Source organism: Onychomys torridus, chromosome 11 (assembly GCF_903995425.1).
Source record: "Onychomys torridus chromosome 11, mOncTor1.1, whole genome shotgun sequence".
NCBI classification, from domain to species: Eukaryota; Metazoa; Chordata; class Mammalia; order Rodentia; family Cricetidae; genus Onychomys; species Onychomys torridus.
Window position 1 is genome coordinate 23,989,051 of NC_050453.1, and position 23,946 is coordinate 24,012,996.

At 43.0% G+C, this 23,946-nt stretch overlaps 1 protein-coding gene across 1 annotated transcript in view; it reads left to right on the forward strand.

The window, feature by feature from the left end:
* The first annotated feature begins 7,693 nt into the window (after positions 1-7,693).
* Positions 7,694-23,946, forward strand: part of Atf6 (activating transcription factor 6) — a 167,473-nt gene continuing 151,220 nt past the window's right edge. The window contains exons 1-3 of the mRNA XM_036202679.1: positions 7,694-7,808; positions 9,826-10,020; positions 23,834-23,910. Of these exons, the coding sequence (XP_036058572.1) occupies positions 7,694-7,808; positions 9,826-10,020; positions 23,834-23,910 (387 nt within the window). The remainder of the gene's footprint in view (positions 7,809-9,825; positions 10,021-23,833; positions 23,911-23,946) is intronic.

Here is a 23,946-nt window from a genome sequence, read left to right on the forward strand (position 1 = left end):
TACTATGTTTCATGTTTTAAAGCTTTTGTGCTATTTGGATCTAGCTCATGCTTTAAGCATGCTAGGCAAAGCATTCTACCTCTGAGCTACATCTGGAACCTCTTATATTTTTAAAAGTTATGCTTTGTAGTATGTTAGTTATGTGATACTAAAGTCTAGATGGATAAAATTGTATGTAAAAACTTGAAACTGTCAGTATCCAAGTAGATATTCTTTGGTTTTCAGAAATATGAAGCAGATTAATTTGTTTTATTTTGAAAAATTATTCCTGTGTCTCATTTAAGGGACATTAGTAAACCTACATATGCCTTTTTGGTGACTCCTCCTGGGAAGATGTGAAGAAACACGTATTCAGCCTATGTAGGGCACTGACCACAGACCAAAGAGATGCTTCCACCAAAGTCCAGCTTGGTAAACTGGTAAATTTCTTGGAGTTATTACAGGAGTGGGCAACTCAGAGCAGTTGCATTTCCAGAAAGTCAGCATGGGTAACCTTACAAAAGCTGCACTCCTATAGCTTCTTGGTCAATCTTTTAAATCTTGTAACTGTTTTGAGCTTTGTAAATTGTGTTAACCCCTCTCTTCAGGAGGTGGAGGGGGGAGAGGGGGAGGGGGGAGAGAGAGAGAGAGAGAGAGAGAGAGAGAGAGAGAGAGAGAGAGAATATTTGAGATAGGGTGTCTATGTAGCTCTGGCTGTTCTGGAACTCATTCTGTAGTCCAGACTGGCCTGACAGAGACCCAACTGCCTCTGCCTCCTGAAAATGCCAGGATTAAAGGTGTAGGTGTCATCGTGTGTGGCCAGATTAGCTTTTTAGTTTTACCTATAGTAACTAGAATTTATTTTATTTGTTCATTATTAGAACTAGACTTAATTAGATATTTGAACATTTACATAAACTCATAATTAGCTAAAAGAGGGATAGTCTATGGCCTTAAGACATTTTTACTTATTTGTATTTTATATAAGACACTGACATGGAATAGGGCGGTGGTGACACACGCCTTTAATCCCAGCACTGGGGAGACAGAGGCAAGGATCTCTGAATTTGAGGCCTGTAGTTGGACTTTCCTTTGTGGGACCACCAGCCCACAAATAATGACACAGAGACTTATTAATTATGAAAGCTTGGCCTCTAGTTTAGGCTTGTTCCCAACTAGGTCTTATAACTCAAACTGTTTTTATTAATCTGCATTCTGTCACATGGCTTTTACCTCTCTGTATGTTCGACTTCTTCTGTGTCTTGCTGGTGTCAATGCCTCTCTTCTTCCTGGAGTCTTCTCTCCCCGGAAGTCCCACCTATTCTCTTCTGTTGAGCTATTGGCCATTCAGTTCTCTATTAAAGCAATCAGAAGGTGCCTTAGGCAGAGACACATCTTTACAGTATACAAAAAGATTATCCCACAACAGAGGCCAGCCTGGTCTACAGAGTAAGTTCTAGGACAGCCAGGGACACACAGAGAAACTCTGTCTCAAAACAAAAACAAAAAACAAAAACATAATCAGAAAAGACACTGACATGGAAATAATTTTTTAAATAACGTGGACAATAATCCTCTTTAAACTGCCTAGCTAGTTTGGGAAGGGTATTACTGATGATTCTTGAGAAAGACCTCTGTATATGATCTGAAGCCTCTGGAAACTTGCATATAATATTTCCTAAACAAGAAGAAAATTCTTTTCATTTCTGTCTTTCATAAACTCTGCTCACCCTTCTCTCCTTCATACCTTCTCAAAGCTTTTCAAAATCTAGTCAGTCCATGAGTGTGCCTCTTTGTGGGTGAAGAATGGTTGAATAGCTGTAATTTCGTATGGCTTAACTTACCATCTAGCCATCCTACACCACAGCATATGGCAGAGAATTGGAATTTACAGTTTTCAGTATAATGTGTAATGTACACTGAGAACGTGTGTGCTATTGTAGGTGATACAGTGAATAAACCAGACTGGCCCCTGCTTTCTGGCTACATACATTCCAGCTGGAAGGGCCAATATCTTTTTGAAAGCTAATTGTACTTACCAGTGAGGAATGGCTAGGAAACCTAACGAGGTACGTAAAGTTCAGCCAGGGTACTGGTACATGCCTGTAATTCCAGTACTCTGGAGGGGGAGGCAGGAGAATCAGAAGTTAAAGGTCTTCCTGAGCTTTTGCTGTGAGCCGCAGGAATATATCATAAGAACTCAGCTGGTTATGGCAAAGCCACTACCTGGAGGGATCAGGGGATTCCTCCAGAGGAAGCCAAATTCCAAGGAGTTTTTGGTGTTATTTGGCTTGTTATATATCAGCTGTATTCTGTTATGAAAATCATGTGTGCTTTCATAGTTTTCCCAATTGACTTTTCCCTAAGAAGGGCTAACAGTGTGGACTGATCACTCTCTGGACATACACATTCCAGGTATTTGGAGAACAGCCTCAGGAAAGGCTTTCTCTGGAATCAGATATCTTCCTTAGCCACTTTTTCTTCCTTCCTTCCTTCCTTCCTTCCTTCCTTCCTTCCTTCCTTCCTTCCTTCCTTCCTTCTTTCCTTCCTCCCTTCCTTCTTTCCTTCCTCCCTCCCTCCTTCCTTCCTTCCTTTTTTTTTTTTTTTCCGAGACAGGGTTTCTCTGTGTAGCTTTGTGCCTTTTTCCTGGAACTCACTCTGTAGACCAGGCTGGCCTCAAACTCACAGAGATCTGCCTGCCTCTGCCTCCCGAGTGCTAGGATTAAAGGCGTGCACCACCACCACCACCACCACCACCACCACCACCACCACCCCTCCCTTAGCCACTTTCAAGGACTCCAGGAAACACCGCCCAGGTGGGTGCCCAACTTTCAAGGACTAACAGTGATAGCAGCCCACATGCAAGTCTCTTGACTTAAGGTAAATTCGACAAGGGGACACCGCCTAGGTCAGGTGGATGTTAAGTAATAGCTTTACACAATTTAGCTCGGCCCCTCGCTTCTTATACCAGAATTTCCAGGGCACGGGATGGAGAAGAGAAAAGAGAATGGAAGAACTAGATGGGTAAGAACTTGAGAGGAACAAACTGAGATGGGGAAGAACTAGATTGAAGGGCTAGAAGAGAGTACTAGAGGAACGAGATGGGAGACGAGGAAGAGCCAGATGGGGAAGAACAAGATGAGGAAGAGCCAGATGAGAGAGAAGGAGATGGGAGAGGAGCTGATAGGGGAAAGAACTAGATGGATGAGAACCTAGAAGGGACAGAACTAGATGAAGGAATTAGATAGAACCTAGAGGGGACAGTAGATAAATACAGAGAAATCAGGCAAGAAAAGAGCTGTGTAGAGAAAACTATCACAGAATAATCAAGTGTATGAACTAAGGAGTTTCATGTACATAGCTTCATTTCTTTTCATCAAAGATTAATTATCAGCTGGTTACAGATTCTTCCTGGACCCTGGGAGGGGACTATTGAGGGGCTGGACACCCACAGTCCTCGATAAGCTTTGTAGAGAGTTGGAGTAGAGGCCAGCCTGGCTAAAGTAATCTCACACAAAACAACAGAAAAACCACAGTGCGTGCACACTGCTTCGGGGCCGTTGGGCAGCAAGACCCTAAGTGCGTCTACTTCTCTTGCTGGGTCAGGTTGGTTGGAGAACCAGCCAAGACTTTGGTTCTCCTGGCTATCACGTTGGGCTTGGTGAGGCTGGTGTGGGCAACTAACTGGTGGCTGACCCTGGACTAAGTGGCCTGTAACAGAGGACAGTCAACATCTGGGCCTCTCCAGTGATTTAAAAACAACAACAACAACATTCTTTTACAGTTTTATTCATGTATATAATGCTTTCTGATCACACATCTCACTCCAAACACCCTCCCACTCTTAATACCCCTCCAAACACCCTCCCACTCTTAATACCCCTCCAAACACCCTCCCACTCTTAATACCCCTCCAAACACCCTCCCACTCTTAATACCCCTCCAAACACCCTCCCACTCTTAATACCCCTCCAAACACCCTCCCACTCTTAATACCCCTCCAAACACCCTCCCACTCTTAATACCCCTCCAAACACCCTCCCACTCTTAATACCCCTCCAAACACCCTCCCACTCTTAATACCCCTCCAAACACCCTCTCACTTTCATGTCTTTTTGTTTCTCCTTTGTGACCCACTGAATTTAACTGGTTCTCTCTCTGTGAGCACAGATGGGGTTGAATCCAAACTAGCATCAAGGCTAACATCAAAGTCCTCTTTAATCTCTATATTCCGACATTTGGTTTCACTATTCACGGTAATAAATATCTTAAAGATGTCATACTGCAATGCTGATCTGACTAAAATCTAATAACACTGATGAGAAACAATATAACTAAGGTGTAATTTCACCAGTCAGGTTTTTAAAACCAGTATCTATTGGTAGGTTACCACTGGAGTACAAACCAAAGTCTATTAACATCTCTAGGTTACACATCCATGACTAATAAATGGTTTTGTTCTCTTAATGAGCATACTTTCATAGTGAAAGTGAACTTGGATGCCAGGTTTGAATTTAGAAATGTGAAGTATTCTTGCAAAAATAAAAGCAAACCCCTCCAGTCTAGCCTCTGTGTAAAACTGGAAGCTTTAGGAACAAGTTAAACATAACTATGAAGATAAAGTCAGCAGACTTGAAAAGCAGGCGGTTCTCCAGGACAAGACTTGTTTCTTCAACAGATGGTGCCAAACGAAGTGGGGGAAAGTGTTGCAGAATATTTGTTTATACTGTGTGAAGATCACTGTGTCATAGTGATTGGTTTTTAATAAAGAGCTGATGGCTAATAGCTGGGCAGGTAGGATAGGCAAGATTTGGGGGGGGGGATCTAGGCACGGGGATTATGCCAGGTAGGCACCAATGAGACTCTGAAGAAGTTGGACAGACAGTACAGGGACATACAGTACAGTACAGAGTAGAGGTAACTGAGCCGTGTGGCAGATGTAGAGGAATAGAAATGGTAATCTGAGTTATAAAAGCTAGTTGGGGACAAGCCTAAGCTAAACCAAACTTTCATAATTAATAAGTCTCCATGTCGTTATTTGGGGGCTGGCAACCCAAAGACAGTCCGACAAGAAATCTTTCTACAGAAAAGGGACTGCCACGTGAGCTAAACACATTGTTATTCGTATTGGTATCTTCATTTCGCAAGCCCACTCTAGGTGGGCATTTTATTTTTAGTATTGATGTGCGCGTGAGTGCACTTGTTTCAGCTTATGTGTACCAGATGTGTGCAGGATCCCTTGAAGCGGAAGAGTGACACATAAATCTAATCTTATCAATAAAAACCAGGAGTCAGATACTGGGATAAAAACTTGGAAGATCAGAGAAGCAGGGGAGCAGCCACGGTTGCTTTCTACCTCTCTGGTTCTTCCTACCAAAAGGGGATGAGGTCCTCTCTCTGCTCCACCTTATCACTTCTTGTCTCTTCTCGGTACAGACCTGTAGACCTCTATGGTTAACTAGTGGCTAGCTCTGCCCTCAGACTCCAGACAAGCTTTATTTGTCAGAACACAAACAAAATATCACACAACAGAAGAAAGCTTCCAATCTCCTGGAGCTGGAGTTATAGATGGTTGTGAGCTGCCATGTGGGTGTTGGGAACTGAACCTGGGTCCTCTGCGAGAGGATGTGCTCTTATTGCTGGGCCATCTCTAGTCCCTAGACAGTCATTTTTAAGACTGAAAATTGAATGTGGAACAGGTAAATATTAGATTCCATTAAAGAATCACTGACCTTGCTAGGTATATATGGTATTTTCAAAACAGGCTTTGTTTTAGATAGATGAAACACTGTGTCTTTGAGATTTGCTGTAAGACACTCCTATAAAAAATGAAAAGGCATTGGGAAGAGGACAGATGGAACAGAAGTGACAAATGGCTGAGGCTGGGATGGTATAGTGACATGGGGATTCACCATATTGCCTTACATTTGTTAAAATCAGTGTTAAAGTGTTAATGTGTACACAACGTAAATTTTTCTAAGTGAGAAATCCTAAAAAGCACACAAAGTATGTCAGTAATGGAATTCAGCAAGGGGAAGTGTGGTACAAAAGTCAATAGTGTTACTCTATCTTAAGATACCAAACAACAGAGAAAGAATGAAAAACAAAACTAAAAATTCTGAAGTGGAAAGCCTTAATGACCTCCGGATAGGCAAGGATTTCTTAAAATACAAGTGATAGAGTGTTGTTCGAATTTTAGAGGTCTTATTAATAGAAAACCCAGAACCAGATATTGGGGTGAAAGCTGAAAGATCTGAGAAGCAGAGTAAGCCACAGCCTACCTTATCTCGCCAACTCCTCAGAAGATCCTGTTTCCTCGGACTGAAAGCATCTTGAGTCCTCACCTGAAAGAGTCTCAGCTGCACTGCTTTACTTCCTGTTTCCTCACACCTTATATACCTTTCTCCACCATGTTGTAACTTTCTGGGATTAAAGGGGTGTGTGCTTTCCAGTACTGGGGTTAAAGATGTGTTCCACCACTGCCTGGCTCTGTTTCCAGTGTGGCCTTGAACTCAGATACATAGGGACCTCTGCCTCCCGAGTATAGGATTAAGTGTGTGTGTCACCACTGCCTGGCCTCTATGTCTAATCTAGTGGCAGGCTCTGTCCTCTGATCCCCAGGCAAGTTTATTAGGGTATACAATGTATCCCTACAGTAGAGACCTAACAAAAGAGGGACAAGTTCACTACACAATCTCCCATAAATAAAGACAGGAGAAGATATTCACAGCACATGCAACAGTAAAATGAATAAAGTAGGTTATCGAAAGACCTACGTACGCATCACAGAGAGAAAGGAAACTCAATAGCACACTTTATAAAAGTGGACAGTTCCCAGAACAATGTATAGTTTATGAACATTGAGGAATACAACATTCCTGAACTGCTAGAGAAAGGCAAACTAGTCACAAACACAGAGTGACACAAAATGTAAAAGTCTGATCACATCAAAAACAGACACCCAACAATCCCCTTCCCCTGATTCCTACCGACAAGTCTTTTGCCAATGGACCTGGGGAGCAGAGAAGGATTATGTTGGTGGGGGAAGGGGACATTAAGGCAACAGACTTCCTGACCTCACTGCGGGCCTGGGGCTGCCCACCTTCAACCTCTGCATCTAGGAGCCAGGGCTGGGATGGGGAAGGGCGAGGGGGTCTGGAGGAGGGGGCTCTGCCCTCTCCTCTCATAAAGTTCAGGCTCCCCCTGCCACTGTCCTGGCTCAGAGAGAGGCCTGGGGATTCTAAAAATGACAGGAAACGATCAGAGAAAAACCGTTAAGAACTATATAAATATGTATCTTAAATAGGCCTAAGAAATTAATTGTAGAGAACCTCTGATAAACAGGGCAAAGAGAGGGGAGGAAGGTGGTGACTATCCTGGGGAAGAGCAGGAACCAGTGACACACTGGTGAGCAGGCTGTCCACCCTTCTTCCCTCACTGTCATGGTTCTGAAGGGCAGGCTGCACAAGGTGGTCAATGTCTAAGGAAGTCTGCTCTCTGGGGAAGGGCAGGTGTCAGCAGTCTAGAGGAGGCAGGGGTGGGATGGGACCAGCAGGGGATTTGGGAGGGAAGGGTTAGGCAGTCTCGCCAGTTCTTGCCCTGGCTGCCCTCTCTGACCCCGGCCTCAGCTGAGATCCCTCAATGGGCCTGGGAGTGAGCAAGGCGTGTGCCAATGTTAAACAAAAGTTAAGAGGATGCGTAGAAAAATATCAGAATGTATAGCTGCGCCAGCCCACCCTCTCGCTGCCGGGAAGAAGCCTGTTGGGGGATGGCCCCCACCCGCCGCCCAGGGAGCCTATGGGTGCGCTGGGCTGTGGGTGAATATGTTGGTAAGGATGTAAACTGCTCATTTTGCAAGTGACCCAGTAAACACGTGGAAGATAGGCTCGCAGGGAATATATTTTATGTACTAGTAAACAATTCAAAGACCCAAGTGTCCATCTTAGGTAACAAGAAAATTTGTCATTACATCTATTCAAGGAAATAGAGCAGTATAGAGAGAGCCTCAAAGAGTAATGCATAGTGACAATGATGTGAATTACCCGCCCCCAACACTTAACATCTATATTTACAAACAGTTAAACATGGTAAAAGTAAAAGTTAAAATGAACTAAAAAGATTTCTATAAAATTCATGGTAGAGCCTGCTGCTGCTGGTGGTGGTGGTGGTGGTGGTGGTGGTGGTGGTGGTGGTGGTGGTGGTGGTGGTGCACGCCTTTAATCTCAGCGCTCTGGGAAGTAGACGCAGGAGGATCTTTGTGAGTTCGAGACCAGCCTGGTCTACAGGGCGAGTTCTAGGACAGCCAAGTCTACACAGAGAAACCCTGTCTCGAAACAAAACAAAACAAAACAAAACAAAACAAAACAAAACAAAATTCATGGTTGGAATTATCTGTTTGGATAGAGGGAAATTAAGTTGGGTGTGTAGGGGCTTAGTGGGGAGAGAGTTCAACTTTCCTGTATATAAAATTTAAAGTTTCATATACTGTGAGGAAAATTTAGATTTAAGTGAAAAATGTTAACATTTGTTTACTTTTGATGATAGTCATCCAAACATTTGTATTATAATTGCCCAGACTTTTTGAATAAGAGAATTTGATAAAAAATTAAATCTTATAAAAAACGGAAAAGTTGAAGTTCAAACATGATTTTCTTAAAGACCATGATGTTTGGTAGGCAGAGAAAACTCGATTTTATTTTAGTTTGTATGTCAATGAATTTGAAGCGCCAAAATAAATTTCACGGAAAATAGAAAATACATCATTCCAACCACGGAAAGACTGACATTTATTGTATGGGGACTTAAAAACTGTGTGTGTGTGTGTGTGTGTGTGTGTGTGTGTGTGTGTGTGTGTGTGTGTGTGTGTGTGTGTGTGCGCGCGCGCGTCCATGCCGCGCATTGCACGTGTATATGTGGGTGCGCTCAGGGCCGGGCCGGACTTCGCGAGTGCTGAGCTGGCTCTCCTCCCAGCTTTCCTGCATTCCGCAATCGGTAGTAACATCAGCCACGAGGAGCTCGGAGGATTCTGGGAAGCATTTCTGTTTTGTTTGTAACCATGGGAAAAATTCTACTCGGTCCTAGAGGGATCCGCGTTCATTCACCGTTTGGTTTTGAAAGTCACCCGCCCCTGAAATCGAGTAAAACTGAAAAAGAAACTAAGTACGTCCTTGAAACTATTTTTTTCAAACCCAGTTCACATTTTCAGTTGGAATTCATGATGCGTATAGTTTTCTTCTAAAAATATTTAGAATCTTGAAGTTTTAGTAATACTTGTAGTATTACTACACAGGTAGTAATAACAACCTATTGCAAGTTTTAGAAATTCTTTAGGAGGCAAGTGTGGACATGAAGAGTTTACCTTATATATGTCTTTGTTTAAATTTTCTTGAAGGTGGGCTTTCTACAAGTATAATGTGTGAGCATGTTCCCCTCCCCGCTCCCCATTCTGATGTGAAAAATTCTTTCTTTGTCTTTATTTACTGTGTACATGGAAAACTTTCACAGCAAAAGTATTCACAAATACCGAATCAGATTTGCTGTCAATTTTTAATTTTGTTCTGAGATAGCTACATCGTAGTATTAAGCACAATCAAAGAACAAACCACTATGTTTAGGAGACTTTTACTATTATCAACGAATTTTAACTGAAGCAGTTAAATCTGCGTGCTCTCCGCCCTTCTTTAATAAAAAAGAAAGGGAGAAAAATAAGAACAACAAAAAAAACCCACAGCGGGGCAGAAAGTGCTGAACTCACCCACAGGGAAACGTTTACTCACAGGTCGACTTGGCTTATCCGCTGACGTCTCCTTCCTTGGTTTTTGCTATAAGTGCTGGTGTGCAGTTGAGATAGTTTGCCTCCGCTCGGCCACCGTCCGTCGGCGCTCAGCTTAGTTTTGTCCGCCGGCCGCCGCCGTTTCGGATTACTCACCGATCCGAGTTGTGAGGGAGAGGTATCTGTTTCGGGGAAGCCAGCTGGTGTGGCCGGCACCATGGAGGCGCCTTTTAGTCCGGGATTTCCTCGCGGTCCAGAGGAAGACTGGGGTGAGTGGATCTGCGAATGTACCCGGGCTAGCTCGGGCCGCGTCTGCGGGGGTTTTTCCTTCCCGGTTTCCGCCGGGTGGCGGTGACAGGTGTGGACGAACCTTGCCAAGGGAGCGAGGCTCCCGATTGCGGGTCGTGGAAGAGACTGGCAGGACCACTGGGCTTCTGTCCTGGCCGCCGCGAAAGTGAAGTGATGCTCTAATCGAAATTGCTGTAGTTTTTCAATGTATGTTCCTGGTGGAAGTACCGGGTGATCTTGAGGGAGCAGAACTCAGCAGGATGACTGTAGCTGCCCCAAAGGCTCCAAGCTATTTTCTCAGACTGAGGGCTGTGGGTGGGGAGAGAACGTGTGTGTGTGTGTGTGTGTGTGTGTGTGTGTGCGCGCGCGCGCGCACATGAGTGCACTGCACGTGCGCGTGGCATGTGTGAGAAAAATATGGTTGGAATACACAGAAGAAAATCCTTATCTCTCGGTTTTCGTTATTGGTTTAAGGCATAGCTCCAAACTGGCAAAGAAGCAAAGCTCCCAAGCACCTGACCCATGTCCCTGATTAGATCTAACACTTACAAACTGATGTAATCCTGACTGCTGTCCAAACATAGCTCTGAAATCTCTTGTTAAGTCTGTCTTGCTTGGTTTTGGAGTTCAGGAAGGATGGAATGGAGAATGACAGTGGAGCGTTGCCATCTAAATCCTTAGAGGAAGCTGATACTCCTCTCTTGATTACAAGACAGAATATTAACGGGATCCAGTATAGGTACCTCAATGGACCTTGTAGCGAGATTGCACCGTTCTTCAGCGTTGTAATTTGGGGTATTATTTTCCTTGGACCAGACCAACATTCCACCACAACATGACTGGACTCTCAATTAGAATGTGTTGAACATCCTAGTTTAATATTCCAGTGGCAGATGTGCTGTACAATTATAATCTATGAGAGATTTATTTTAATCCTTGGGTAGATTTTCGAAGACTTTATGGAAAAAGCTCTAGATGTCCGTTCTCCAGTGCATTTTTTCAGCTGAATATTTTGTTACAGTAACATTAGCCTCTTGCTTAGGACCTTATTTTTGTCAGCTCTTCTGCTAAGCACACTACATGTGTGATTTATGTTCACAATAGCCCAGTGCGTCCTTTAGATGATGAAACCGGAGCTGACAGAATTTGTGCTCAGAGTCTTGGAGGTGTTAAATGGTTAAAAGTAGGATTAGAACTAAGGCTGTCTCACTCTGAAGTCTGTGCCTCTCTTTTTCTATTCTGTAGCATTTTCTTCATTTTTTTCCCCCTAAGGATGAATTCTTCCCCTCCTCCTCCTCCCCCTCCTCCCCTTCCTCCCCCTCCTCCCCCTCCTCCTTCTTCGTTTTTTCTTCTCCTTCTCCTAATCTAAAACAAATCTACTTCAGTATGTTGGGTGGTTATGATTTATTTTCTCAACCATTTGACCCTTATATTTTCATGGCATTTCTTAAACTCCAACTCGAAGCACTTCTGATAGCATTATTTTGTCTTATTTTCTGACTCTCAGCTACATTTTCCTAACTCCTAGACCTGATTCTTCAACAAAACATTCAGTCCTTTGTGGTTGTTTGACTGACTCTGTTCTTGGGTGTCCTGCCCCATTTCTCCTTGAATATGCCCTTTTCCCATTGTCTTTTAGGTTTCTTTTTCAGACTGTTGATAATCATCTCTCGGTTGAATACTTTTATTCCTTAGGTGTTCAGTAGGTAGGATAGATTTTGCATTCATTAGACACTACTGTCTACTAGTAGACTGTCTATAATAAAAATAATGGATTCTTTGGGATCTGCTGTGTGGTGGTATTGTGTTCCCCAAAATATTGTGCACCCTAATAAATTTATCTGGGTTCAGAGAACAGACAGCCACTAGATACAGAGCCAAAAATGGTGGCTAGAAAATGGGTCAGAGCAAGCCATAGCAGAAGCTGGACGGTGGTGGTGCATGCCTTTAATCCCAGAACTTGGGAGGCAGAGCTGGGCGGATCTCTGTGTGTTCAAGGATACAGCCAGCCTGGAGACACACACCTTTAATCCCAGGGAGTGATGGCAGAAAGAGAAAGATATATAAGGCGTGAAGACCAGAAACTAGAAGCATTTGGCTGGTTTAGCATTCAGGCTTTGGAGCAGCACAGTTCAGCTGAGATTCATGTGGATGAGGACTCAGAAGCTTCCAGTCTGAGGAAATAAGACCAGCTGAGGAACTATCGAGGTGAGGTAGCTGTGGCTTGTTCTGTTTCTCTGATCTTCAAGTATTCACCCCAATAACTGGCCTCAGGTTTGTTCTTATTAATAAGACCTGTTAAGATTCCTGCTACACTGCTGTTTTGGATATTTGATTGTTTTACTGATGTACTGATGTTTTAAAAATTTTAGCAGCTGCTCTGTTAAAATTTAAAAGTTAGATTTTATAATTGGTATTTCTTATGATCAACAACTTGAATAATTTGAAGGATGTTATCTCAGCACAGGGTATGATGGGACATGCTTCTATTTATTTATTTTCTAAGAGTGGGTAATGAAATTTAGAGCTGACGTCTGCAAATGGTTTTTGAAAAGGTCCACATAGCGGATATTTCGGGCATCACTATCATGTGGTCTGTTGCAGCTGCTCTGCCATAGTGAAAAGGCAGGCGTAGGCGGTGTAGGCAAGTGAGAATGACTGTTCCCATAAAAGTGTATGGCGACAGAAATTTGGATTTCACATAGGTGTATTTTGTTATTTCTTCTACTTAGTTATTTACTTAGAATCTTTTAAAGACATTGTTTTACTTTGTAGCTGTAGCATGAATCTTAAAGGTACTTATTAATAAAATCAAACCTGAGGCCAGTTATTGGGGTGAATGCTGGGAGATCAGAGAAGCAGAACAAGCCACAGCCAACTTTACCTCGCCAGTTCCTCAGCTGATCCTGTTTCCTCAGACTGGAAGCCTCTGAGTCCTTATCCAAATGGATCTCAGCTGAACTGCTTCTCGAAAGCCTGAATGCTTAACCAGCCCTGGTTCCTGGTTTCCATGCTTTATATACCTTTCTGCTTTCTGACATCACTTCCTGGGATTAAAGGTGTGAGTCACCATGCCTAGCTGTTTCCAGTGTGGCCTTGAACTCACAGAGATCCATGCTTCCAGAAGGCTAGGATTAAAGGTGTGAGTGCCACTATTTTCTAGCCTCTATATCTAGTGGCTGTTCTGTTCTCTGACCCCAGATAAGTTTATTAGGGTGTACAATATTTTGGGGAACACAATACCACCACATGTAGCTCAGGCTGGCCCCAAACTTCTGATATTCCTGTCTTAGCCTTCTAAATGCTGGGATTATAGGCATACAGTACCATATCTGGCTTCCATTATTGTTACTGTTGTTATGTCTTTTGAGACAAGGTTTTGCTATATATCCCAGGGTGGCCTACAGTTTTCATAGGTCTCCTGCCTCGGGCTCCCCAATTATATTTAGTGTATTACTTAATAATCATTTTTAAAGTACAGCTTTAGATTTTTAGAGTAATTTTACAGATAGTACATGTAATTCCATATACGTCCCCTCTTCTCTCTACAGTCCCCTCTACTGGTAACATCTTACATTACTATGCTGGTTGGTTGTTTTTGTTTAATTTGAAACAAGCTAGAATCATCTGGGGAGAGAGAACCTCTATTGAGAAAATTCTTCTATCAGATTGTTGGCAAGTCTGTGGGTCTTTTTTTTTAAATTTTTTTTATTTATGATTGACGTCGGACAGCCTAGCCTGCTGTGGGTAGTGCCAACCCTGGGCAGGTGCTTTTGGAGTGTGTAAGAAAGCAGGCTCAGTAAGCCATGGGGAACAGCATTCATCCATGGCTTCTGCTTCAGTTCATGTTTCTAGGTTCTTGCCTTGAGCTCCTGCCCTGACTTCCCTTCACATAGACAGTGAATGGGACACGTAAGCTAAACCAACCCTTTTCTCCTCAAGTTGCTTTTGGTCATGGTGTTTTATCACAGCCGTGGAGGCAAACTAAAGCAATTAGTGTGGTCTTTTTGTTAAGATGGGTAACTAGTGTTGATCAGTTTTTTTGAGACAGGGTCTCCGACTTGGCCTGGGACATCTGATGTAACCCGGGCTTGCCTTGAATTGGTAGCACTCTTTGTCTTGGCTTCCCAAATACTAGGATTACAGGCATGAGCCACCATGCCTGGCTTGATGATACATTAGTGTTAAGTGTTAAGTGAAGGATGAGCCTTAATACAGGGGCTTGACAAGTGTGATGCCATGGCTCCATCTTTACAGTGCTGTACAGAGTAGGGTGAAAGTGTCGCTCTCTCAGCATTCCCTGTGTTTGTCACTTATCCCTCCTTCCTTCCAGTAGATCTTTCACCGTCTCCACAGTGTTGCTTTCATTGTATAGTTAACCATGCAGTATGGAACCTTTTCAAACTGACTTCTTTACTTAGTAGTATGCATTTGAAGTTCCTCTGGGTCTTTTTGCGCTTTGATGCTGTATTTCTTTTTAGTACCAAATAGTGCTAAATATAAGGATTTTGACAAAAGTTTGATGTCGCAGGAATCTTAAATGGTCTTATTAATAAAAGCAAACCCAGGCCAGGTATTGGGGTGAACCCTGGAAGACCAGAGAAGCAGAACAAGCCACAGCCACCTCACCTCACCAGTTCCTCAGCTGATCCTGTTTTCTCAGACCGGAAGCCTCCGGAATGCCAATGACTCTCAGCTGAACTGTGCTGCTCAAAACTTAAAAGCTTAACCAGCCAAATGCTTCTAGTTTCTGGTCTTCACGCCTTATATATCCTTCTGATTTCTGCCATCACTCCCTGGGATTAATAGGCGTGTGTCCCCATGCCTGGCTGTTTCCAATGCCTTGAACTCAGAGATCCAGAGGGATTTCTGCCTCTGGAATGCTAGGATTAAAGGCGTGTGCTACCATTGCCTATCCTCTATGTTTAATATAGTGGCTGTTCTGTCTCTGACCCCGGGCAGATAAGTTTATTAGGGTACACAATATTTCAGGGAACACAATACCACCACACTTTGATGACACCGATCTATCATTCCAGTATCCTGTGGTATGGAGGATGCTGGCTAGCATGTTCAGATTTTTATGTTAGCCCTCTTCTTGGCTTGTAGATGACTGCCTTTTTGCTGTGTCCTCACATGGTGTAAGAATTATCCTCTCCTTACAGCATCATTTAGTCTTAGTAATCTCCTCAAGACCCCATGTTGGATGTAGCCATCTTGGGGATTAGGGTTTCAACATGAAGTTTTGGAGGACATAATTCAGTTTAGAGCACATAGTTTGTATATCTATTTACATGCTGATATCTTGGTCGCTTCTAATTTTTGGCAGTTAGACATAAAACTGCTCTAAACATCTGTGTGCAGGTTTTGGTGTTGATGTAAGTTTTCATATTATTTGGACTGATAGGAGCTCAATTGCTGCATCATATTGTAATTTGGCTTATAAGAAACTGCCAGGCTTGTACCATTTTGTGTCTCCACCAGTAATGAGTGGATATTTCTACTTGCTGGCATTTGCTGTTGCCAGTACTTTGGAGTTTAGCCTTTTGTTTGTTTGTTTTTCGAGACAGGCTTTCTCTGTGTAGTTTTGGTGCCTGTCCTGGATCTCGATCTGTAGACCAGGCTGGCCTCAAACTCACAGAGATCTGTGTGGCTCTGCCTCCCAAGTGCTGGGATTAAAGCCGTGCACCACCGTAAATCGCCTGGCGAGTTTAGCCATTTTCACAGGTGTGTGGTGGTGCCTTGTTTTAATTTGCAATTTGCTAATGTTACATTGTGTTGAGCATCTTTCCCTGGCTAGTTTGCAATCTTAAACTTTCCCTCTCCTTTCTTCCTCTCTCCCTCTTGCTTGAATTGCACAAAACCCACTTTCTTTTTTTTTTTTTTTTTTTTTTTTTTTAAGCCACTTAAGAGATATGTGTCAAGATGAGAAGCTGCTGCGGTTTCTCTCATGTCTTTAGTGTCCTCTTTGAAGCTCCCTTCCTTTTCTTGCACTAACCAAAGCGTGATGCTCCCTTGATGACACAGTTTTCCCCAAAGTCCTGGTGAAAGCCTTCTGCACTCGGCACCTCAGAATATAGTCAGTGTCTTTCTTGTCCTTCTCTGTCATCTCTAGAGCATGCTCCTTTCCTCCACACTAAATATCTAGGTGTCAATCTTACCTTGTCACAGTATACAATCTTCCACCTCTTTCTGTTGCAGGGATCTGCTGATTTTTCCATCATTTCACCTACTTCTTGGAAAATGTAGCTACTAAGTTACTGTTGCTTTCTCCAACATTACCCATTAGGATCCTTAGGTATTTTAGTAGGCTCAGCCCGTCTATTCTCTGTCTTGTTACTGATAATCATTCTCCAAAGCTGCTTTCTTCAGCCTCTGACACCTTCTCTTTCATGCTCTGCATCGGAACTTCCAGTCTCTCTGCCTCATTCCCCTACCGGCACGGTTGCCTTCCCTCCTTGCAGATGCTGAAGATGCCTTTTTGTTCCTAGATAGAATCCAGCCTTCGGGATGTGTTTCAGATATCTTATGCTTTATTAAAAGTGTTGCTCAAGCTATTCTTTCTGGTGCTTAGAGCATTTCTCCCATCTGTTAGAAAACAAACATGTAGTTACTTAACTTCCCCTATTTAGAGGGGGAAAGAAAATGCCAAACTCTCCTTAGACCTTACTTCCCTTCCTGCTGTTACCACATCCTCCTGCTCCTCTTCCCCATCTCCTTTTTGTTTTGTAAATAGAGAAATTTCTGAAAAGTCCATGTTCAGTGGTGACCCTAGTTTTTTCTTCTTTTAGCTCTCTTTTTTGTTTACATTTATTTATTTACTTATGTGTGGAGGGTGGTGGTGGTCCACATGCCAAGGCACACGTGTGGAGGTCAGATTACCTTTGGGAGTTGGTTCTTTACTTCCATCATGTGGGTCCTGGGGATCAAACTCAGAACATCAGGCTTGGCAGCAAGCTCCTCTACTTACTGACTCGTCTTGTGGCCCCATTTTCCTCCTTATTGAAAATAATAAGACTCTGATCAGGCCGAGATAAAGTCAAAAGCGAGATCACTGTGGAGGAGTAAACAAATACATGGTCAGGGTAGAGGGAGGTGAGGTGGTAAAGCTTGCTAAGAAGGTTGAAATCACAGCTGCCATTGTTGTGGGAAGTCTAAATAGTGGTAGTGTGGAACTGGTGGGAGGAACATAGGAATAGGGGGTAGACTTTAATACTCAGGAGTGATTTGTGCCATTAGTTCCTCGTGGATTCTTCTGAAATAGTCTGTAAGTATAGACGTGTATTCATCTACCCGCAGCTTTTTAAACCACAGAAACTGAAAGATCAGTAAGTACACTGATACCTGTAGGTCCCTCTGCACCAGCTGTTAAAACCCTGACCCACGTACTGTGTGTCTCATGCTACCCACACTTCCCCTCCTTCACCGCCTGAAACACAAGCATGGAGAATGAAACTCCTAAGTACTTACCAGGTGTTTCTTAAGAACAGGGATGTTTATAAACACACACACACACACACACACATGAATGCACGACACTATTTATAGTTCTCAGCCAGACCACAGGGTTCCTTCTTACCTTGCATTAACTGTGGTCATCCATCACTTATAACAGGAACACATTTTGAGAGGTGTGCTGTGTGACCATCATAGTGTGGCATGTGCTTACAAAGCCTGGATTGTAGGTCACTTCACGCCTAGATTGTATGATACATGTGTGCACATATAACATACACATGCGCTGTGGCCTATAGCTCATATGGCTCTTGTGGCCACAGTGCACAAAATGATCTGAGATGAAATAAAGCACAAGAGAAAATGATGCAATTAAGACGTAGTAGACGTAAGACCTATGAGATGTCTGCCAGTGTAACATGGCTTGCCGTTTCCCTGTATAATTTTTTATAAGTAGAGGGAACATACTATTAAAATAAGGATAAGAAGTGTACTGTAGCAAACTCTAAACTAGTAGCATAGTTGTTGGTTGTCATTATCAAGAATTATGTGTATACTATACATAATTGTATACTTTTATGAGTTTCACAATGGTTATTTACACATCACTACCACAAATACTTGAATATGTATCATCATAAGACACCGACATCCCTAATTTCTCTAGGTGATAGGGATTTTTCAGTTCTGTTATAATTTTTTGGGGATGCCTTTATATATTGTTAACCATATTTGTTTTCAACATCCCTTTTTAAAAGTTTTTTTGTTTTGTTGTTTTTTGTTTTTTAAACAGAATCTTATAGCCTCTGTAGCTAAGGGTGGAGGATGACCTTGAACTTATATCCTCTTGCCTCTACCTCCCAGGTGCTGGGATTGTAGGATTTGTGCACGCTTCACTATACTGATGGAGCTACATCTCTAACAGTTCAACAGGTTTAGCAGGTTCTTGATGATGATTATTATTACTACTAGTCTTTTTGAGATGGAGTTTTTCTGTGTAGCCCTGGCCGTGCTTGAACTCTCTTTGTAGACCAGGCTGGAGAGATCCACCTGTTTGTATGTCCCCAGTGCTGCCACCCAGCTTGTTTCTTTTTCTTTTTCTTTTCTTTTTTTTGAGAGGGTCTTAGGTAGCTCATTCTGGCTTCCAATTCATTGTGTAGTTGAGGATGACCTTGAGCTTACTTTAAATAAAAATTTTTGAGGTTATTTTTATTTTATATGTATGACTGTCTTGCCCATGTATGACTGTGCAACCATGTCCATGTCTAGTGCCTGTGGAAGTCAGAAGAGGGTGTCAGATCCCCTGGAACTGGAGTTGTAGATAGTTGTGAGCCAACATCTGGGTGCTGGGACTTGAACCCATGTTTTTTGGAAGAGCAGCCAGTGCCATTAACTGGTAAGCCATCTCTGCAGCCCCACTTGATCTTAATTTAGAATAAGTAAATTTACTTAGTTATTGTTGTGTACATATGTGTAACATGTGTGTGACAATAAGAGGACACCTTTGTGGAATTGGATTTCTCCATTCACCTTTATGTGGGTTCTGAGAATGGAACTCAGGTCACTGGGCTTACTTGGCTTGTACCTTACCAGCTGAGCCAACTCACAGGTTCCTTAAATTTCCTTATCATCCCTCTATTTCTACCTCCTGAGTAGGAGGATTACAGGCATGTGCCATACCTGGTTTATGTGATACTGGGGATTGGACCCAAGGCTTCATGTATGTTACATTATTGAACTCCTCTATCCCAGTCCTTTGTTTTTATAGCTTTGCTTTAGCTGTTACATTGAACAGAGCCTGCCTGAAGGCTGTGGCAGAAGCCAGGAGACTATTTGGAGGCTTCTATAGGAATGGCCATAGTTAATGGATAGCAGCGGATGTATATACATACACATTCATGTTTTTGAGTCGAGACTTTTCTGTGTTGCTCAGGCTGGTCTTGAACTGGTGGACTCAGGTCATCCTATTGCTTCAGCTTCACAAGTAGCTGAGAGTAGAGGTGTGCGCCATACTGTCTATCTAAAATTCTGAAGTCGTTTTGCACCTGCAGTTGGAAGAGCACTGGAAAGAGCTCTTGCATGCCCTTCTGCGATCTTTAAAGGATGTCACGGTTACTCCATCTCTTTCTCTTTTTTCTCCTCCCCGTCTTTCACCCTTAAGTACTAGAGTATACATCAACTCACCCCCCACCACTACCAGAAGATAACAAGCGGCATCCTACCCCGGGCTTTCTATAATTCTGCCATGTGTTTCTTCCATTCAGAAAATAAACACTGATACAACACTGCTGTTCATTTCACAGAGATAGTTTAAATTTTGCTCTCTGTCCCAGTGGCTTTTCTGTTCTAGTCTGAAATTTTCCTTGAAAACACACAGTGCTTTTATTTCACGTGTCTCATTGATGTCCATTTTGGAATAGCTCTAGCTTTTTTTTTTTTTTTTTCTATTGAGTCCTTGGCAGGTTTTTTTTTTTTTTTTTTTTTTTTGGTTTTTTGAGACAGGGTTTCTCTCTGGACTAGCTCTGTAGACCAGGCTGGCCTTGAACTCACAGAGATCCACCTGCCTCTGCCTCCCGAGTGCTGGGATTACAGGCGTGCGCCACCACCGCCCGGCTCCTTGGAAATCAATAATAATCTGGCTCTGTCCACTGTGGCTTTGTGACCAGACTCAGGCCATGCAATGGCAGGTGTGCCAGAGACTTGATGCTGTACTTGATTCTGAGTCACGTGATGCTGGCCATTTAAGGTGCTTGGTCACATGATTATAGTTAAGTTGCCATCTGTGAGGTTTCTCCACTGTAAAGTCAGATTTACCTTTTGTGTTTTATTTATATTTGGGGGACATAATGTAATAGGACACTAGTGTCCTGTTGTTATTACATCCTCACACTTCTATTCTCATTGAGTGTGCCAGCCTAAACCAACCACCAATGGTTGCCACATGCATATTGTCTGTCTTTATCCTGTCTTAGAGTTATTAATTTGCAAACAATGCTTACACTATTAGGAGGGGCATTCTTCCCCTCCCTTTCTTTCTCTTTCTGTGTGAATTCACTGATCTTCTTTATCTTAATGGATTGTAAACTTTTATTCTATTTTAATGTTTAGATTTTCTCAGGTTTGATCAGTGGGAGTTCATTCATGTTAGTGCCTTTGGTCTTTTGACATATTCATGCTCTTTTTGTTTGTGTGTATATGAAGTACTGGGGATTGAACTCAGGACCTTGCACATGTTAGGCAAGAATGCTGCTACAGAGCCGTGGCCACTGTTCTTTTGATATGTTCCTATCTTTTGCTAAGAATTTCCTTTTTCTTTTCTTTTCGTTTTGAACACATGAAGATTTACCAGGCTTATTTTTTGTTGTGTGCTCTGAATCAGCCATTTCTCCGAAGAGCCCGTTAGTGATTTGCATTTAGTGGGGGACGGTATTTCATACCCGTATCTGAGCACACTGTTTTCACTCTGGTGAGATGTCATTGTGCACAGGCTTCCCAGCAGACAGAAGTAGGAGATGGATGTGTGTCTGTGTATGCACACACACTTCTCCAATGACCTCTTTCTCTCTGTTTCATATTTATTTTGAGACAGTTGTCATTCTGTAGCCCAGGCTTGCCTGGAACTAGGGATGTAGCACAGGATGGCCTAGAACTTGCAGAGTCTCCTACCACTGCCTCACAAGGGCTGACATTATAGGCATGTACCACCATTCCTGGCTGTATATGAATGTATTTAAAATTAGGTCACTTACTAATTATTTCAGTCCAACACCTTATAGTTCTTTTAGCCTTCCCCTCTCCACGTTTTGAGATCCTCCTTCAGATAGTGAGACATCTCACTCCAGTTCTTCTGGATGTATTTATTCATCTGCTCCATCAGTTGGCAGATTGTTAACTGTCATCACTCCTAACTACTCAGGCTGTTTCTTCCGTCTGTCATGCTGTTCTTCCTTTCACCAGCTTCATTTCATTGGCGGCTAGGGAATAATGCCACCTACATTAGGCAACCTGCTCTTCCCCACCATACCATTTCTTTGGATACCAGGCACTTCACTGCAGATGACTATACATAAAACCCCACCAGCCTCGTTGACGGGCTGTTTTAGAAGCTGGCTTCTTTGTGTTGGGGAGCCTAGGGAAGAAAGGAAGGAAGGAAGACTGGGATGGAAGGTAAGAAGCCAGATTATGGATATATATGTTTTGAATAGGAAGCTCGTAGGATCTGGAAGTAGATCTAATACAGAGAGCGTGGGAAAGGAGTAAACAGTGATTCTAGGGCTTTTGGCTTGAGCCACTAGGAGAAGTGAATGCCGTTAAATGGCAACTGGAGACAGTAGAAGGTTTGGTAGAAGTTATGAGAGCTCGTTTTGGATCATGAGGGCATGTAAGCACAGTGTGTTACCCATGCTTCTGGACATTATCAGCTGGAGATACATATTTGGGAATGCCTGGCATAGATATGTATTTAAAGCCATGAGTTCATTGGAGTTTCAAAGAGAGAACATTTGATAGAAAAATTTGTGCTGAGCCCAGAGGCAGTTTCGGTCAGAGAGACGGAACGTTAAGGTGAGTGGGAGGAAGATCAGGTGAATGCAGTGTTTTGGAGGCTAAGTAAAGAAAATGTTTCAATTAACAGGAAAGGGTTAAACTTTGCTCAGATGCCTCTTGGTTGGTCAGGAGTAGCAGAGACTGTGAATTTATCACTGATTTTAGTAGCATGGAGGTCACTGGTGACATTAATAACTGTTGTTGTATATGGAGTGGGGTGCCTGACTGGAGTAGGTTTAAGAAGGAATGGGAAGAAATGAGGGGTAGCAAATGCAGAAAACTTGGAAGAGTTTTAGCTTAAGACACATCCTCACAGCCTTCTATGTGCATGATTTTTGGCTCTGGAGCTGAGTTTAAAGTAGCTTTTTTTGACAACTGTGTAGATAGCCTGGCGTTATTACAGCTATACATTATTGCTGTGCTCTATTTAGTTGGTGAAATATTTCTGTCATTGGTCAGTGTCTTCCATACTGTGCTGTTGTTCTGTTACACCATGCCCAAGGCAGCTTATAAAAGGAAGCATTTAATTGGGGGCTTGCTTACAGTTTCAGAGGCGTAGTCCATGACTCTCATGATGGGAACATGGCTCAGGCATGGCACTGGAGCAGTAGTTAAGAGTGTACCCTGAAGCTGCACGCCTTTAATCCCAGCACTCGGGAGGCAGAGGAAGGTGGATCTTTGTGAGTTCAAGGCCAGCCTGGTCTCCAAAGCGAGTTCCAGGAAAGGCGCAAAGCTACACAGAGAAATCCTGATCTGCCAGCAGCCGGGGTGAGGCTGGGTCTGGCATGGGCTTTTGAGACCTCAAATCTGACCCCAGTGACACACCTCCAACAAGGACACATCTCTTAGTCCTTCCTGAGCAGTTGGGGACTAAGCGTTCAAACGTCCGAGCCTGTGAGTACCATTCTGATTCCAATAATCACAAACAGATAAGTGGGCTGGCTATGGAGCTGGTGGAGATCCCTGCAGGACTTCTAGTACAAAGGAGGACCTGGAGCTGGGCAACCTTCTAAAGAGTTCTGAAAGTGTTGGAGAAGGGGAACTTTACAGAGTCTATGGGAGTATTGGGCATCTTGACTGTCTTCTAAATTTTCTTTTAAATGTAGATTATTGAAGAATCTCTTCTTGTCCATATTTTTCTTGGTTTATAAGGAAACCTCACTAGAAATTAGAATATACTTCAATTTACTGAAATTTAGGCTTGTCTTTTATTATCTACATAGACATTTTTGTGTGTATTTAATCCTGTGTGTGTGCATGTGAGTGTATGTACGTGTGTGTGTATTGGGTGTCTTCCTCAGTCATTTCCACCTTATTTTTTTTTTCAATTTAATTTTATTGTGTGTGTGTTGGGGTAAGGGTGGGCATGCCACAGTGTGTGGAGTTAGCTCTCCTTCCACACTTATGTGACTTCTGGGGATCGAACTCAGGTCACCAGCTTGTGCAGCAAATACTTTGACTGCCTGCCGAGCCATCTTGCCAGGCTTCCACTTTTTACTTTTTGTTTTTGAGTCTCTTATTGAAGCTGGAGTTCACCGATTTGGCTAGCAAGCTCAAGGGGTCCACTTTTCTCTGCCTCCCCAGTGCTGGGATTACAGATATGTACAGCTGTACCCAGCTTTTGGCCTATGTTCTGGGGAGCCAAGCCCGTGTCCTCATGATGTTCACATTGCTTGAGCTTGTCAGCAACAGCAGAGCCTAACGGAGAACTGATAGATCTGCCACAGGGCGCAGAGCTTGTCCCACTGTCAGCTCCATGAGTGACCGTTGCTTGTTCTTTCTTCTTTATTCAAGAGTCCACGTTGTTTGCTGAGCTTGGCTATTTCACAGATACCGATGAGGTGCAGTTCGATGCAGCACATGAAACTTTCGTAAGTACTTACTGGAGGAGAAATAGTGAATGACTT